Source organism: Daldinia decipiens (assembly GCF_022478715.1).
Source record: "Daldinia decipiens strain CBS 113046 unplaced genomic scaffold F4813scaffold_49, whole genome shotgun sequence".
Taxonomy (NCBI): Eukaryota; Fungi; Ascomycota; class Sordariomycetes; order Xylariales; family Hypoxylaceae; genus Daldinia; species Daldinia decipiens.
The window spans coordinates 22,224-39,391 of NW_026054592.1; the positions used below are offsets into that span (position 1 = coordinate 22,224).

General features: G+C 45.5%; 4 protein-coding genes and 1 non-coding gene across 5 annotated transcripts; 4 read left to right on the plus strand and 1 right to left on the minus strand.

The window, feature by feature from the left end:
* Positions 1-1,373: 1,373 nt before the first annotated feature.
* Positions 1,374-3,532, minus strand: F4813DRAFT_258165 (DEAD-domain-containing protein). The gene is made up of 4 exons (XM_049240222.1): positions 3,261-3,532; positions 2,707-3,192; positions 2,408-2,645; positions 1,374-2,352 (listed from the first exon to the last, which is right to left on the minus strand). Exons 1-4 carry the CDS (start codon positions 3,434-3,436, stop codon positions 1,873-1,875), a joined length of 1,380 nt encoding a protein of 459 aa, XP_049095281.1. The 5' UTR covers positions 3,437-3,532; the 3' UTR covers positions 1,374-1,872.
* A 754-nt stretch (positions 3,533-4,286) lies between these two features.
* Positions 4,287-6,866, plus strand: F4813DRAFT_399958 (FCH-domain-containing protein; the record flags this gene model as incomplete). The annotated part of the gene is made up of 3 exons (XM_049248217.1): positions 4,287-4,544; positions 4,637-6,410; positions 6,460-6,866. Exons 1-3 carry the CDS (start codon positions 4,500-4,502, stop codon positions 6,864-6,866), a joined length of 2,226 nt encoding a protein of 741 aa, XP_049095282.1. The 5' UTR covers positions 4,287-4,499.
* Positions 6,867-7,542: 676 nt separating this feature from the next.
* On the plus strand, positions 7,543-8,547 carry F4813DRAFT_393766 (uncharacterized protein; the record flags this gene model as incomplete). Its single annotated transcript, XM_049247469.1, has 1 exon — positions 7,543-8,547. The coding sequence occupies one exon, from the start codon at positions 7,543-7,545 to the stop codon at positions 8,545-8,547; it is 1,005 nt and encodes a 334-aa protein (XP_049095283.1).
* Positions 8,548-9,292: 745 nt separating this feature from the next.
* Positions 9,293-9,366, plus strand: F4813DRAFT_t138. Its single transcript has one exon. It is a non-coding gene; the product is annotated as a tRNA-Asn (tRNA).
* Positions 9,367-10,024: 658 nt separating this feature from the next.
* F4813DRAFT_374947 (uncharacterized protein) lies at positions 10,025-12,602 on the plus strand. Its single transcript, XM_049244966.1, has 7 exons — positions 10,025-10,270; positions 10,326-10,385; positions 10,470-10,534; positions 10,611-11,391; positions 11,463-11,573; positions 11,625-11,920; positions 12,001-12,602. Exons 1-7 carry the CDS (start codon positions 10,145-10,147, stop codon positions 12,083-12,085), a joined length of 1,524 nt encoding a protein of 507 aa, XP_049095284.1. The 5' UTR covers positions 10,025-10,144; the 3' UTR covers positions 12,086-12,602.
* Positions 12,603-17,168: the final 4,566 nt, after the last annotated feature.

Here is a 17,168-nt window from a genome sequence, read left to right on the forward strand (position 1 = left end):
CATTGAGCAGTATCTAAACTGGCATGCTGGTATGAGGGTAATGCCACAGGCGTGTACCGTAGATGCGGCCGGCCATGGCATTGCTTGCTTGCAGACAGCAACCCCATGCGAGGTAGGTAAGGGTAGCTAGAGGTGTCATATCTATTGTCGTGTTGAAGCTGGCACCATACGTAGAAGTAGGAGTGTACGAATAAATCAATATAGGTTCAATACATGCGAGCAGGATTATCTCTACCAAGAAAGGATCGACAGAAGCAATTGTGATTGGGCAATTGTTTCTTAACTAGTAATCTGCATGCTGTATGTATGTGTAAGAGTTCCGAATATCAAAGACACGCCCGGTCGGGGCTGATCTCGATAGCGGAACGACAGGGGTAATTACTCATACATGAATAAGTTAAATATAGATCTCTTCCGCTGAATAAACTCTGGAGAAGGGAAGGTGTGCCGGGGAGGGGCAGACTAGGCAGTGTAATGCATATAGTAGGGGGAGGGGGGGTATACATATGGAGGTAGCACCTTGGCTTGCGCGCGTCTAACTTTAAACGTTGCCGCAAACTTGCCAGAGCCTGGAACTGGAACCTAGCGCTTACTGGCCAATATATTGTATGTAGGTAGTATTCAAGTATTCAAGTAACGAAATACATATGTATGCACCTACACGTCACCAAGGCTAAGCTAGCCCACAGCCGCCGCCATCCCATTGATGAATAGACGCCTCAACATGCACATTATATGCATTCACCCGCATCTCATCGGATATAGCAATTGGGTAGCAATATGCGTGCAACGTCACCATCTGAGCAGTCATGCAGTTCGTGCCTCTAAGAAGCAGGTATTTATGTACCTTGATTCCTACCAGGGGTTCCAATGACGATCGTCCAGCCAGGCCTCGCTGTGCCTCTGCCGTCCAACCTTAAAACAATTAAAGCTCTTCAACGTGCGACTAAAAGGATACCCTAGCCGGTTTCAGAAATACTATAAGGTATTATCGTCTCCTGCTTTATCGAGTATGCGATTTACTAAGAAACGTCAGCAATAGAAATTGGAATCCCGTCGCAAGCCGTATGGAATCGGCTTCCCCGGCCCTTTTGAATATGTTCGGCATCGACTATTAATGAAGATAGAGCGAGTAAATATCTGCTTTAAATGCTTAGGCAGCTTATAACTAATCTTAAGGAAATTTCAAGTACTCTATTTACTCTATTTATTGTCAATGCCTTGTAATAGTCTACTACTCAGCTCTTTGCTTACCTACCTAGATAGGTATTCTAGAACCCTTCCAAATTTTAAGATGCTAATAATATAAACGTGGCTGATTAGGCAAAGTCCTCGTGGTCATGACTGGGATATCAACAAGTTTTTTTCTTCTTCTTGGCGGCTCCGAATCAATCTATTTAGAAACCCATTCTTGTGCTCGTTCTCGGGTTTAAGCCACGTGCGTCGCGTGGAGAAAAGCTTGATAATATTTAGATGGAGACTGCATCCTTCTTTGTTTCGTTGATACTATGGTTCTCCTATAGACGTGTTTCGAAACAGCACGCTGATCAAGGCGAAGCCGAACGAATAGGAAGGTTACATGAAAAAAGGATTATTTTAGCAGAATTCTATCGTGGAAAATCAAATGACTCTTTTCTGTGAATAGGTACCTAGTCGTCTCTCATTAACTACAATCCTCTTGTGTAGGATTATTATTTATTGAGCGCCTCAAGAGAAAAGAAAAGCGGTTTCAGCGCACCAACGGCTTGGTGGAATGCCCACGCAGTTCGCTCCTCGTAGTTTTGATATCGAAATAGTCGCATACATGACTCAACACGCGAAACTGGTTCGCCCAATACTTGGTAGGCCGATTTCGATCAATCCTGGTCCCTCTTACGCAGCTCCTCCGCTTGGAGCAAAATCTGCTTGAGCTCGGCTCGACTTGATGACTCGCTGGACTTGTTCTTCTGTCTCATCCCAGTCGTCAGGCTTCAACGCGACCAAGTCAATCTCGAGATCTTGCGCGATAGCATTAAGAGCATCGAAGCTCTTCTTATCCGAGATGAAAGTAATACTGACACCGACACGGCCAAAACGACCGGTTCGACCAATACGGTGGAGGTAGGTCTCCGTGTCGTGCATGCTATCTCCTACTCCCTTCATCGGGATATCGTAATTGATGACCATAGACACCGTGGACACGTCTATTCCACGAGCAAGGACGTTGGTAGTGATGAGGACCTTGGACTTTCCAGTTCGGAACTCTTCCAACAGTGCGTCTCGTTCGCTCCCTTGGTAGGCACCATGCAAAACTGATACCTTGTGACCATCGTTTGCCATTCTTTGCTGAATTTGGGTGGCGCTATCTCTCGTCTAGTTCCGTTAGCAGACAGCACGCATATTAGCTACTAAGTTGCTAGATATTTACCTTGACAAAAATAATGGAGGAACCAATGTTCATCAAACCGTACAGCTTGCAGAGAATATCGTACTTATCCGATTCCGAGGGACAGTCCATGTACATCTGTGAGATCCCCTTCACTGTGAGTTCCTGCACCTTCAACTTTATCATGTTTGCGTTAGGTGCGAAGGCCATGGCGTATTTCATAACCTTGTCGGGGAAGGTAGCAGAAAACAGGAGAATCTGGATGCTCTTGGGGAGCATACTTCAAGAGATTGTTAGCGGCACGTTAGTGAGTTGGAGTTTCTGAATAAAAGAGGCCATACTTTTTGACTCGGGTACACTGGTCGCCTAAACCTTGCTGGTCCAGCATGTTGTCGGCCTCGTCAATGACAAGGAGTCGCAATTGAGACACATCAAACTGACGTCTTCGAATCAGGTCCATGACGGTTCCTGGTGTACCGACAACAATGCTCTTATCGACACGTCCGTCGCGAGGTATAGCGCTGGGAATAGCGGCTGCTATTTCCAGGTTGGGTAAGAATTGTCCGATATGGCCAATAACCATCTGAATCTGGCGAGCCAACTCACGGCTGGGGGCGAGGAGCAGAGCTTGAGGCTGAGATGGCTTAGTGTGATCGACACGGGACAGGACCGTGGTGACAAAGGCCGCCGTCTTGCCGGTTCCAGATTGAGACTGAGCGATCATATTTTGAGGAGGATCGGCAAGCATTAGTGGCAGTGCCTTCTCTTGAACCTTGGATGGTTTCTGGAAGCCCATCGCCGAGAGACCTTTAAGAACTTCCGCCGGCCTAGAAAATAGATTAGGTAGGTTAGCACCTAAATTTTCTTTCCACTTCTACTTCAACGCAACACTCACAAACCAAGCTCCTCGAATGTGTGAGCAGATCCTAGAGGATTTTCCGTGTCCTTCTGAAGGTCGCTGAGCTGGACCTCGACATCGTAACTGCTTTCCTGAAGCCTAGAATCGTCATTCTGCTGGGCTTGCCCTTGAGCCGGAGCAGGCTGGCTAATGCGACTAGCTAGGTCGGCCATGGCGAAGGTTATGGTATGCGATGTGCGATGTGCAATGCGCGATGCGCGAGGCGAGGTATCGATGTGTTTGGTTGTCGGATAGCTAAAAGACCAAGCGAAGTATGTTGCGCGTAGTCACGGTGAATACGCTGTGATGGTATCGAGATAAAATTTAGAGGCACGATATCTGTTCGCCCGGTTGCGTCGACGTTAATTTCTAGGCAAAAAAGGATGGAGGGGCGATTGTGCAAGGACGACAAAGGCGATACCTTAGAAATATTTAAGAATCCCAAGGTTAATATTTAGATATGCACTCTGTATCCTTGTACCATAAATGAAAAGGCAAGGAAAACGGCGGCGAGGTTATGTAGAATGTGGCATGTAGTCTGTAGAACATCTGATGACTGTAATCAATGATGTCTGTAACTTCAGATTTGGATTGGAATGGAGCTTTTTCCATTTCCATTCCCGTTGAAGCTGTCACTTGGTGGGGCAGCTTCCAGCCGCTACGTCTTAGTACGTAGGTACTTGGTGGGGTTATAGAAGAGGGACACCCCTGAAAGGCAATCGCCAGCTGAGTACTCGGACATTGCAGGTGCACCTCGATCAGATAGTATCAACTAAATTGTTGGGTTGTAATAGTTTAGTTGTATCACTAGTAGGTACAAGTACCTAATGCATTCACAGATGTCACTTGCATGATCAATTGCGCATAGGTCTACTTTTGTATACTTCTCCTCTACAAGGCGGGGTTACGCATGCACTAATAATAAAGGAAAGCGCTGTACCGAATAACCGGGCATCAGTAAAAAGGTTAGTAAAGTGGGCTGTGCTAATACAGAATAACAGGTGCTAATAACTCGCCCTGCAGCGCTCAACCCTTTTCGTCATTCTTCAGCCTCCCGGACTACGACACTACAATAAAAACTGAGGCCTCAGTTCCGTACCTATTTAAATAAAGCCCGTACTCATGCTATGGCTCTGTTAGACGAGACCTACAAAACTGATTCGGCCTACATATCAAATATTTATCGCGGACCTGTCGCTTTTGCGCCTGTATGCGTAAAGGCATCTCTAGTCCGCAATGGCTGAGGTGGAAGCGGTACCAACATTTGGTACTGAGTTGAAGGTGCGTTAACTACTACTTACCATGGCTCTCTCATCTTTCTTCTATCCATTTCCCCGTGGGCGTTGCTAAATTTTAACATCCGCGATTTGTAGGATGGCTTCAAACCCGCTAATGTTTGGGTAGCCAACGGTATCGCGTGGCTGGACGACATACAAAATTTCTACCGAGAACGAAGCGTGATTGAGAAGGAACACAGCGCAAAGCTCAATGCCTTAGCTAAGAAGTACTTTGAAAAGAAGAATAAAAAGTCGGCTAGTTTGAGTGTTGGCGACACGCCTGCTATGACTCCGGGTTCCCTCGAGAATGCGTCCCTAACTATATGGACAACCCATCTTACAACACTCGAATCACTAGCCGGCGAGCACGAGAAATACGCAAATGAACTTATCCAAAAGGTCGCCGATCCCCTGAAACATTATGCAGGCAGGTTCGAAGAGCTACGTAAGCGTCACGTCGAATATGCCACGAAGCTCGAAACCGAAAGAGAGTCATCATACGCCGACCTGCGCAAGACCAAAACAAAGTACGATGCGGCATGCCAGGAGGTGGAGAGCAAGCGAAAGAAGACCGAGTCCGCCTTCGACAAGGCAAAGGCACAAAGTCATTATCAGCAGCAGCTGTATGACATGAGCAACGTCAAGAACACGTATTTGATAGCTATCAACGTGACCAATAAGCAGAAGGAGAAGTATTATCACGAATATATCCCTGAACTGCTAGATAGCTTACAAGACCTATCTGAATTCCGTACCATGAAACTAAATACGCTATGGACTACGGCTGCGAATTTAGAGACGGCAATGCTCCGGCAGAGTACTAGCCTTGTCGACAACGTCGCTCAGGAAATATCCAGAAACCAACCGCACTTAGACTCTATGATGTATATCCAGCATAATATGGGACCGTGGCAAGAACCATCTGATAAGGTATTCGAGCCCAGCCCAGTATGGCACGATGACGACCTCATGGTCACCGACGAACCGGCCAAAGTATTTTTGCGCAACGTACTAAACAAATCCAAAGGCCAACTAGGGGATCTCCGACGAGAAGTTGATAAAAAGAGGAGAGAAATCGACGGCGTAAAGCGTATTAAGCAAAGGATACGAGAGGGAACAGAAAACAAGGACGAGGTGCTTGTTGTATCGCAGATTTTTTCTATGCAGGAGGACTTGCATCAAGTAGACCGGAAAAGGTTGACGGCCGAAGTTGAAACCTCAACTATCACATCAGCAGTCGGAGATGTCACTCTGGGCGCTAAAAACCACAATTTCAAGTCGCAAACGTTTAAGATACCAACGAATTGCGACCTGTGCGGTGAACGAATATGGGGGCTATCAGCAAAGGGCTTCGATTGCAGAGATTGCGGCTATACGTGTCACAGTAAATGTGAAATGAAAGTACCTGCTGAATGCCCTGGAGAGCTATCCAAAGAAGAACGCAAGAAATATAAGTCGGAACGACAGTCGGCAGCAGGAGCTCTACTAAAACCTGCTTCCGGTCCACCAGACCACGTTGCAGAACTTCCAGATTTGAGTCGATCCAATACTTTGAACTCTTTAAGCTCTGGATACGCCGCAAGTGCTAATCGATCGATAAGCGGCTCGACAGTAAGCCCGCGTGCCCCTGCCGAAGAACCACAAGCACCCCCCGAACCTTTAAGCCCTCGACCCGCCGTGAAAAAGAGTCGTCTTGTCGCCCCACCTCCTGCCGCATATATCAGCGAGCTACCTGGTAGTGCAGTTAGTAGCTCGGTCTCAAAGAAGGCTAGCGAACAGAAGGGTAAGATGCTGTACGGTTTTGATGCAAATGGGGATACCGAACTCTCCGTTCCTGAGGGGCGGGAGGTTATCATCCTTGAACCTGATGGTGAGTTTCATCCTTGACTTGTATTTTACTTATGCTCACACGGTCACAGATGGATCGGGATGGGTTAAAGTCCGTGCTGGTTACAAGGAAGGTTTAGTACCCGCCAGCTACCTAGAAATCTTCCCTGAGCCGATCGTCCCCCAAGATACGGGCTCTTCTTCAATAAACAACCGACCTGCCTCCGTTTATTCAAACTCGGGATCATCCATAAACACGACTGGCCCAGGTATGAAGAAGAAAGGACCAGCAGTCGCACCGCGCCGGGGTGCTAAGAAGTTGAAGTACGTTGTCGCGCTGTATGACTACGCAGCGCAGAGCGAAGTCGAACACAGTATGACAGAGGGCGAAAGATTTGTGCTGATCAAGGAAGACCCAGGGGATGGTTGGGCTGAAGTAGAAAAAGGGGGCGTGACTAAGAGTGTACCAGCGAGTTACGTACAGGTAGCAACAGACTAGCGAGGGCTATCCTATACGAAAAACTAGTTACGCTTACGCTGCATGGCTGGTAATGACACCAACCGGTGGCTTGTAGGTTTTTAAATACGGATTAGCATTGGATAGACGCAGAGATGTACCTATATATGGAAGCGATGTCGATATCCCGACGAGGACAGAAGGTATTAAATATGCCATACGCTTGTCTTGTCATTGTAGTTCTCATGCTAACCCACATTCTATAAGTTCAACGCGTAAAAGAATAGACCTAAAACAAAGCTCATCAGATTGTAAAAAGTGGCAGTGCGAAAAACATAGATACCTAACCTAGGTGAATGATTCAGTATCTCTCATCTTTTGACAGTAATGTTTACTACCTCATTAAAATTTTATCATATCAACAACAAAACACCTGAGTCATGAACACCAGGTAGGGAGTCAGCAATGCCCACTTTAGCAGCAGTTTGTTCGGGAATCGCCAGTTGTCCTGGCGACTGGCAATGGCTGTGGGCGTGGACAGCCGTTGGTCATGAGCAAGGCCATAACTTATTTCAGATCTTCAAGACAAGGGCCCCCCAGTTGAAACTCTGCAATAATACAACATCTTTTTGATCAAATTCTCGAGTCTTATTTCAAGGATACATGCTTAATATCTTTCCATCGTCAAAGGCAGTTTCCAAGCAGACTGAAATCAATCATGGAGGACTCCATTGGAGCAATCCAGACCTTCCCGAAATTCCGGAGTCTACCAGCTGAACTTCGTTTAATGATATGGGCTTACTGCTTACCGTGCCGCGTTGTCCAAATGCACGACTCGGCCTATTTGTGGTCTCAGTCAAGCCGCATTCAGAAACGGATACGCACAGCACCCGCCATGTCCGCCAAACCTCCGCTGATCACCCAGGTCTGCCAAGAATCGCGTGCCTTTGCCCTGGCAAATGGACGTGTGGAGAAAACAGCATTCTGGAATACGCCTGTGTGGTTTAACCGGAAAACCGATACGATACACATCGACGAGGACAGCTATCGTAAATTCGGGCGTCGTGAGGACGGTAGTGGCGAGGACGCCGAGCCTGGATTGCAGGAACTTGTCGAATGTAGCAGCATCCCATTGAGTGTCAGCAGAAGCATATTCCTCGGGTTCGACCCCATACACCCTCGAGGCAGCGATTTTGCTCGGTGGTCACTTCGACACATCATTGAGCGGAGAGAGTGCACTGTGGTTCTAACCAGTACCTCGATCCACTTGAATTATCAAGATGCTTGCGCTTCTGGCCTCTTTGGACATTTTGCCGAGGAGACTCCTGCCTTCGTCGACATCAACGATGCCAGACAAGTCAAGGCGCTGTCTACTGCCTGCGACATGGCGCCTATGAGAAAGGGATCGACTCGGAATTGGGACGTACTGCAAGTATATGAGCAGATTTCGAGCGAATACATGAAACACTACATCACCTGTTTCCTTCAGTGTGTGCGGACCATGTGGCTCAAGGAGAACAACGCCCTCCGAGATACCTTCATTCCGTGGAAGTTCAACCGCGGACGAGAAGAAAAGGCGCCCTACAAGACGATATTGGAACAGCTCCCGCAGTTCACCTTTGTGGTCGCAGTTCACTTCCACGAGTCGAAGGATAAGCGCCACAATAGTTCAAAGAATCAGGAGAAGTCGATTGCTTTCTTCAATCGCTTACGGGAAGAGTAACGGTAACGCTGGGGTATTAGATGGTAGAGGGGGAGCAATATCTTTTCGATTTGGGATTGAGAAGCTGGCTCGGATTTTAGTGTGTATACATACACAAACATCTATACATCTGAAGGAATTGAGACTGGGAATTAGACGCTATCTCTGGCTGCGTTAAGGACCTTCACTTTACGGATACCCTCTCGGATCACGTCAAATAGAGAGATGGATATTACCATCTAGAACGGTGGATTTCAGGGAGACTCATATATAGGTAGCCATACTATGGCGACAATGCTTTAAGAGTCTAAATTAATAAAACGGGACGGTCCATTCTTCATCTCTAAGTTGACTTTGGCTTTGGACATAGAAGAACAGTGTTTTGGGGATGGTTAACGTAATTATTGCCTTATGCTCTTAGTCTAGACATCAAGGCTCGTGGATACGAAAACATGGGATAGGGTAACTTCGTTCCCTATTTCTCGATGAGAGCACGAATTTACATATTCCCAAAACATATATATTAGTTCTAAGTATAATATATGTCCACCGCTTTTGTCATCCTATTTATTTGTAAGAGCATCTTTTTTCATTGAGGGAGAGAAATGCGTCTAAATATACCCGGGTAATATTCGGGAACCCCGCCTAGACAGCGCACTGACCTTTATAAGTAAAAACTACAAGCTGGGTTATCACAAGCAAGATCTGGGATCCGTCCTAGAAAATGCTGACTCGCTGAACCAATCAGCAAGTCTCCCAAAGTCCATCCTCCGTGGCGCAATTGGCTAGCGCGTCTGACTGTTAATCAGGAGGTTGAAAGTTCGAGCCTTTCCGGGGGAGTTGGGTTTCTTTTTTTTCTTTTTTTATACAATTCTTTTTTACTCTTGTTATTGCGAAAGTTTTGTTTTATTTTGTTAATTATTCGTTTTGGCACTTTATTCTTTTCGCTCACTGTTTGATACTTGTTTAAATATCGATAGAGATTATCTTGATTAAACAAGTGCGTAATCACAATTTCGCAGGGAGCTTTACATACATACCTTCACCTCATCTACCTACTGCTTTATCTAGGTAGCTACAAGGTTTTGTAAAAGTAAGCTTCTTCGGCCTTTTAATGGTGAATATTTGATTGTGTCTACGATGATATTCAAACATCGGCTGTACTTAATGTTCTAAAATCTCCCTTTCATACATACCCAAGGGCCTTACAGGGGTTGGAGAATTATCTCTAAATCTAACTTGAGATGTCTTATTGACTTTATTCCTTCATACATGCACCAATAACCCTGATATTATAAATTAGTGTATTTCTTGTAGATATAAAATAAAGGTGACACGAAGCTCATGTCCACATAACCGCCGAGGTCTCGCACAGCCTGTAGCCTTCTTTTTTTTTTTTTAAAAAAAAAAAAATGATCTGGACCAATGAGACTTCGAGATACTCATGCAAGATGCCCGCGCCACGAACCTCAGCTCATGCAGTTGGACATCGGAAAATATTATCCTAATTATGGGTCGCGCCCAATATAAGTAGTTACATACCCCTGAGTCTCAAGACGACATTGTTTGCGTTTGCGTTTGCATTGAACTATAGCCCTCGAGGTATAGCTATGCCAATATGGAGTGGTTTCCGGATTCCGATCCATTTATAGCTCCTAATAATCTCGACTTGTTTGACTACGAACTGGAAGCTCGTACCAAGGGCCAACAATGCAGAGTTATCCAGAACTGGGGATTAAATGCGGTGAGTGAACTAGTAATAAAGACTACAAGAAAAAAAGTTCTAATTTTTGGAATAGGTTCAAGATGCTGAGATAATTGATTTACCGGACCATCAAAGCTGGGAAAATTGGATACAGGTAAAACTACACCAATTCTAGCATTCAACTTGGCTCTATTTTGTATACCTCGTTTACTGTTTTGGCTCATATTTGATTAACTAGACTTTGGACTTCATTCGGAACGACTTTACCATAGACAAGTTACCTAAAAATGGGTTTATAATAGTGTACGTTCTTATTTTTTATGCCTTCGGAGAATGTTATACACTAGGTTAGGGGCTTACACGTATTGAGATAATGCAGCTGTATTCCGAGGGCGGAAGATATAAAACTCACAGACAGTACTGTACTCTCGGCATACACAGATATTCCTTTGGACAAGGATTCTTCGGAAAGTTGGCAGAAAGTAGTTGAAGCATTTCACCTGCCTGTCCATTTTCCAATGCTCGCGGTAAGAAAGCAGACGTCACTGACCTCTGTAGCTCGCACGTACAAGTTTCCAGAGGGCCCAGAGAAAATTTGGATGCACACTGCGGTCGTAAATCCGGATTCTGATGAAGAGTCATTTGCCATGGCTGCAACTCATTTCGAGAAGAAGAACCTGACGCTGGCTGTTATGTTCTGCTGTTCAGATGACCAAATCAGAAGGATACAAGGGCTCGTAAACATTCATCAGGACGCAATAGGACATCCTCTTCTCATGTTGAGCATCTACGTTGAGTTACAGTACGATCGTCTTTGTACCATGATTAGTAAAAGGCACTTGCAATATGATACTCTCATGGGAGAGAAGGCATTTCAAGAAGCTAAGGAAGTGAAGGATCGTTTCAGCTGGGAGACCATCCATAAGGTTAGGTCGACCCGAGAAGCCATCCGGAAGGCCGAGGAAGAAGTCGAGGCCACGAAGCTCCAGTTATCCAAGGCTCTTTCGGATTTGCAGATGCTGAAGACTCTCAAAGATGAACCTTCGACGAGGATGACGGAGATAATTTCGGAGCGATTTAACGATATAATTATGATGCTCAATGGCCAAAGTTCTAAATGCCGAATCCTTGTCGAGGACATTTCGTTTGCTACAGATATAGTGAGTTGTCTTCGCAATACCTCAGCAAGAGCTGTCCATGTTATAACCCCCCTTTACTTATAAGTTTGCAGATGAGGAGTGAATTATCAAGGCAAGAAGCCCAGACCAGCACCGAGAATTCAAAATTTGCTACTGGTATCGCTTTCGTGGCTATGATCTATCTTCCCCTGTCGACAACGGCGGTAGGTTCCTAGAAAGGTGCCCTGTCGTAAGTTTTCTGACAGATATAACAGACTATATTTTCTATGCCCATTTTTCAGTGGTCTAACGACTGGAGAGACTTACGATATCGACCAGTAGATAGTGGTAACACGTCTGACTCAGGAGACTCAGGAGGCTCAGGAGGCTCTGGTGATACGACGATGTCGCCGGTAGTCTCTGGCTATATCTGGCTCTATATTTCAATATCCGCTGCTTTGACCTTCATCACCTACTTCGGGCTCAAGTTCTATATGAAACTACGAAATAGTGAAAGTGTCATGTCTTTACTCTCATCGATTCCTGGCTTGCCAATTTCCTGGTTTACAAGGTATTAAGCACTTGATTTTACTACTTCCCACATTCACATTCAAAGTCTTTGGTCGATAAATTCTGACTATAGTGTAAAAGGTTGTTTCAAGACAAGATTACTCCCTTCGTGGCTAGGAATGGCAAAACAGGAAAGTACAACACCGGAAAGTCTCTTCCTCGGTAAACGAATAGATATATATTCTCTAGGTGCCGCGGCTCGAATAATTCGGACATGCCCTTGTGATTATCCAGAGAATCTGGCTTGGAACTTGTAGTATCACGTCACCACCAGGAAACGCCTTACCTCTAGAACGGGGCGTTAACCTCTTGCCAGCCGAGGAGCTCGCGCTCTTTGAGCCTAACCATCCTACCTAATCTAGTATAAGATTACTCAACATTATTAGTTCGGCCAATATTTGCCCTCATATATTGGATCCTAGATCAAATGACAAAGGTTGCCTGGTGCTCCAAAGGTCGGCACTTAAGAATCACAATGGAAGAGAGCAGGATAACCGAATCAACAGGAGAATACAATAAGATATGAATGCCTCTATACACTATTTATATTATAATTTATTAGATCCTAGTAAAGGTTATTGTTTGAAAAGCATTTGGAATAGGCTATCAGTGGGTAAGGAGGATTGCCCCCCCCCCAAGGGATCCCTCGCCAATTCATTACAATAAGACTAATGATTAGAGACCTGTCTAAGTTAAGAGAGTTATGAAGAGTGATAATGTATTCGAGTCCATACTTCTACTGTCTTGTTTTATTCTTTACTTTAAATTCTTGTCCAGCCCATCGTCCCCCTTGCTTCAAGGATTAGATCGGGGCGTATATCGAGTGTCTATAAACTCTTAATAATTAGGTAGTCATCGACCTAAAATAGGCTGTTAGATGGGTTCAATGAGGGGTTTCCGAACCAAGTACAGCTAAATTTTTAGCTGGATTAATGTAATCCAAAGGACGTGGTGATAGAGCCTTTTTGGTATTGTGGAGCTTCTATCATATAGTCTTTGCCTAGAAACCGCCGAACACATTGTATTTTCCAAGTCAGGTAGCAATACTCTTGCAATATCCTGTTATCATATAGGACCTTTTGGCTTCACTTAAGGACAACTAACATACCCTTGACTTAATTGGATTTCACTTATACTTACCAGCTACTTATATTATTTCTTGCTAATACCGAAGTCATTGCCATTCATCAAAGCGTGTCTATTCTCAGTAATGGCCTCTCGCTTTATCCTCACTGCTGGGGGAGCCTAGCGTTAGTATCCTCATGTTTGTTATGGATGGAGATTGTTTTTATTGCTTGAAGTAAGTTATGTACACATATTAATCTCATCAGAGCATGTAGTGTAAGTAATGCTATGGTACACTGTGTTCTCTATACTACGCCATTCTGCCACCACCAAGTATCATTCCTCGTCTGTCACCCCGCAACCTGGCCAGTGAATACTTGGAGGAGGCTTTACTACGGAGTTAAAGGTCCGCTACCTTGTTGAGAGCCTGCCCTCAAATAAAAAGGCCCATACCGATTGCTTTAAATTAAGACTATTGGTTAACACCGATATATGTTTATGTTGACTATAAATTGTTTTATCTGAAAGCAGTCGGGGCATCATCAAGTAATAATATTATAACGTATGGGCACGTTGATGTACAAAGTTATAGTATCTAGATCCCCGTTATCATTTCCAGGGAATATAGAACATAATAGTAATACTAGTCAATCTTTAAATCCGGCTACAGAGGGAGGAAACGATTGATCTTCTAGGAGGCCTGGGGGAAAAAAGCACCATAATAGCCACCACTTCTGTCTCACATCGCTGCATATCCGGCAAAAGTTATACAAGATGGATACTGGAAACTGCAATGCAGCCATGGCCTATATCGTCACATGAAATAGTAGCGATCATCCCGATTTAATAATCTTGGTTTTAAAATATCGTTGGTGCAAAAGTTTAGACGTACATCTAAGACATGTGCACGGATGAAGCCCCGCGACCGGCTTGCATCAACCACCTCCTTTATACATGAAACCTTCTTGATGTAAGTCTTAGACAAAAGTGCGCGTAGCAAGTTTAGTTCCTGCATATTCCCGTGTTAAGAAGAGGGGTAAGTTGCCTTGGTCCTATAGACACTCGGATACTATACTTGACACTATTATCTTTTGCTGTCTATGATGCCTTCTATAGTGGCGAAATAGTTGTTTTCATAACATGGACATAATTGGTGCGATGAAAAAGGAATAACTACCTAACCTAGAGCTTTGAAGACTGAGACCAGCTAGGTATATTATTTATTATTTAATGCTCCTTGGATAATTGGGCCTATGACTCGTTTTGCATTGACAAGTTGTCTCGGATCAGAGGAGAGGAGAGGACTAGGCCAGGTCACGAGTTATAGGAATCAAAACATCAATTCTATAGAATCAAGTACCACGTGGGCAAACTGCTGTGCTCACGGGTTTACTTGAATTCTATAGCATTAATGCCTAATCCATGAGAATAAAAGACTAAAAGAGTCGATTCCCACACAACGACAAGTCTATTGGAAAGGACCCGAATGACCTCTTATTCCGGGTGACTATCATTACAAATACGGGGGTTCGATTCCCCTCCTCTCTCGGGAAGAATGGTTCTGGTTTTGCGAAGGTCGTCACACGTTGGTGGAATTATTCTTTTTGGTGTATCTTTATCAACTAAACAGTGGAGCCCATAACTAAATAAACTAAAGTACTATATACGCGAGAAAATAAAAGACTAAAAAAAGAGATGAGCATCATCGCGATACTCCCAGTTGTGAGTATTATAAGAATCTAATTTTTCGAATTGCCGGTACAAATTCTGATCTGTAAAACCTGTAACAAATCACCATACTTACAATATTTAAAGTATATAAGGAAGTTTATCTAACAATGAAGAGTATTACCTAATATGAAGCTATCGCGACTCCATCCAGCATCGGGTTTAAACCCGACGATCTCCCGAATCGGCGCCGGGCGTGCCGGAGACGGAGTAAATGTCGTGTAGATATTTCCGCCAGCCAAATGAATGAAACATCATCCACTACAGTCTCGATATCCATCATATACCCACAAGGAATCAGCTATTCCAATGGAGAAATACCCGCGTTCTTGGCCCGGCAGCCACATGGAAGGGGTCTGACGCGGCCCTCTGACGAGCCCGGTGCGTAATTGTCGTACAAGCCATGCCAACTAGATTGTATGTAGGTACCTATGTAGGTATGTAGGTATGTAGGTATGTATGTAGGTCCTACTTATTACCTACCTTGGTTGAGATAAGCGTTGGGGTCTGTCAGATCATGGAATCGAACGTGGCTTGCCAAGAGATCAAACTTCACATCCCCGGGACGAATCACGGCGCCGCGACTAACTGGTGATGAGCGATTTCAACACGTCTACGATGGTGTTCATCCTGGTTCCGCCAAGTGGGATAGAGGCGCATCTGGCGGTAGAGCTCTGCGGACTAGGTGTTATTGAATGCATTAAGGTGGTTGGTTTAACGGTATAGCTAATACATCGCGATGCGAATCGAGCCGTGTCGTCGTCGTCATCATCATCATCATCATCAAAAGCTGCGCGTGGAAGTAAGTGGGCGGCGCACTTTGAAAGTGAGGCCTCCAACGAGAGGGGTCAATCGGTGCTATGCTATGAGATCTGAATTAGTCTACGGGATTAGGCCTAGTTATATGAAAAGTAAGGAGTATTCTAACCTACTAACTATTAACTACACACACTAGTTAATGCAGAAGAAACTAAAAATACGAAGCTATAATATACACCCGTTGACAGGCTTTGCAACTCCATAGAGTGCCGAGACATCCGGAGAAACAAAACTACGGCCTCGACGCCGCCCATCTCTCCCCGCGGCGCCTTGGGCTGGCTTGCTAGAAACTCCATCGCGAGCCGTAGGTCCTCGGGGCGCACAGGCCCCGGCGCCCGATCCCTAGACTGCTGGCTGCAGGTGAATCTCTCGTCACACGCCGTCCGCGCAATCTAGGCCCAGCGAGGCTGAGGGGGACCCGCGCCGATAGGTGCGTTGGTGGTCTTCGTGGGGATATAAGATTCTCATGTAAGCCTGCCCGCGTCATCAACACGCACGCACGCTCCGGCTCCTGCTATAAATCCGGGTAGGCCCGCGTTGGGATGGCGATCCTGTCAGCCGCCCAACGCAGAGGATTCGCCGGCTAGTCAATGACAAGCCGGGCCAAGCCCGGGTTGGGTGTGACAAAAGAGCAGAGCAGAATACCTAGGATGAAGAGACTCGTCGACGAGGAAAATCTTCGCAATCCTCTCTCTTTCTCTCTCTCTCTCTATTTGGCCGCGTTACGTGTGCTGGCGTAAGGGCGCAACAGCGCGCTACTTGGTTTGTTACCGAGCCACCGGGAGAAGTTTGGCCTCGTCATGTCGTGGGCATCGAGGGCTGTTAACAGAAACGGCTGTGAATTGCTTGGCTCACCATAAGAAGGATATGCGGATATGCCCATATTTGATGACTTGATGCCGACACAGCGTGCAGCGCAGAACGTGCATGGGACCAGGCAAGTACCGGTGTTGGGACTGTCTTGTCTGTCCGTGCTGTATTGTACATTGGGTAGGCTATGTATCTACCTCCTATGCATCCAGCCACTAACAAGCAAACGCCCCCCCACGCTCATGGCTGTCATTCTGGTAGCCCTTCTGACATTTATATGCATACGTCTAGACCACAGCCGTTTACAGTCCTGATTGGACGAAGCGATAATATGATGTTTATGCTTGAATAGGTGTAATGAACCTACCCCGTGGCTCGCTGACTAGGTTAGGTAGGTAGGTAAGGTAGCCATGGTAGCCATAGTAGGCTTGGTGGGCAAGTAGCTAAGGTACCCTTGAAGGATGATCTCCATTTGATACAACGCAATCTAACACTGTAACAAAATCTACGGCTCTTGTTATCAGAAGACCGGGATCAAGCATCCAGTTTCCTAATCAGACGTGAGCTGTGAAATCTATTGGAGCGGCCCGACTGGTGGACTAAAAGTTGCGCCGGGCCCGTAAAAGACTTTACTAATGAGGCATGTAAAAAAAAAAAAAATGCGCAGCGATGGATACTCAGTTCCAGATTGTTGACGTGCTAATATGTGCTCCACAGGTTGTGGGATGGGCTTTTCCCATCCCTGGCGATGATCACGGCTGGATTCACGACTGCATCGGGCCTTCGAGAAACATGCCTGACTTTCTATTCATAGTGTTAAGTTGTCG

Coding starts and splice junctions, on each gene's coding strand:
- F4813DRAFT_258165 (XM_049240222.1), bottom strand. CDS start 3,436: ATGGCCGACCTAGCTAGTCGCATTAGCCAGCCTGCTCCGGCTCAAGGG. Junction 3,193..3,260: donor ACATTCGAGGAGCTTGGTTT/GTGAGTGTTGCG, acceptor TCTATTTTCTAG/GCCGGCGGAAGTTCTTAAAG. Junction 2,646..2,706: donor CAGTGTACCCGAGTCAAAAA/GTATGGCCTCTT, acceptor AATCTCTTGAAG/TATGCTCCCCAAGAGCATCC.
- F4813DRAFT_374947 (XM_049244966.1), top strand. CDS start 10,145: ATGGAGTGGTTTCCGGATTCCGATCCATTTATAGCTCCTAATAATCTC. Junction 10,386..10,469: donor GCTGGGAAAATTGGATACAG/GTAAAACTACAC, acceptor TTGATTAACTAG/ACTTTGGACTTCATTCGGAA. Junction 11,921..12,000: donor CCAATTTCCTGGTTTACAAG/GTATTAAGCACT, acceptor ATAGTGTAAAAG/GTTGTTTCAAGACAAGATTA.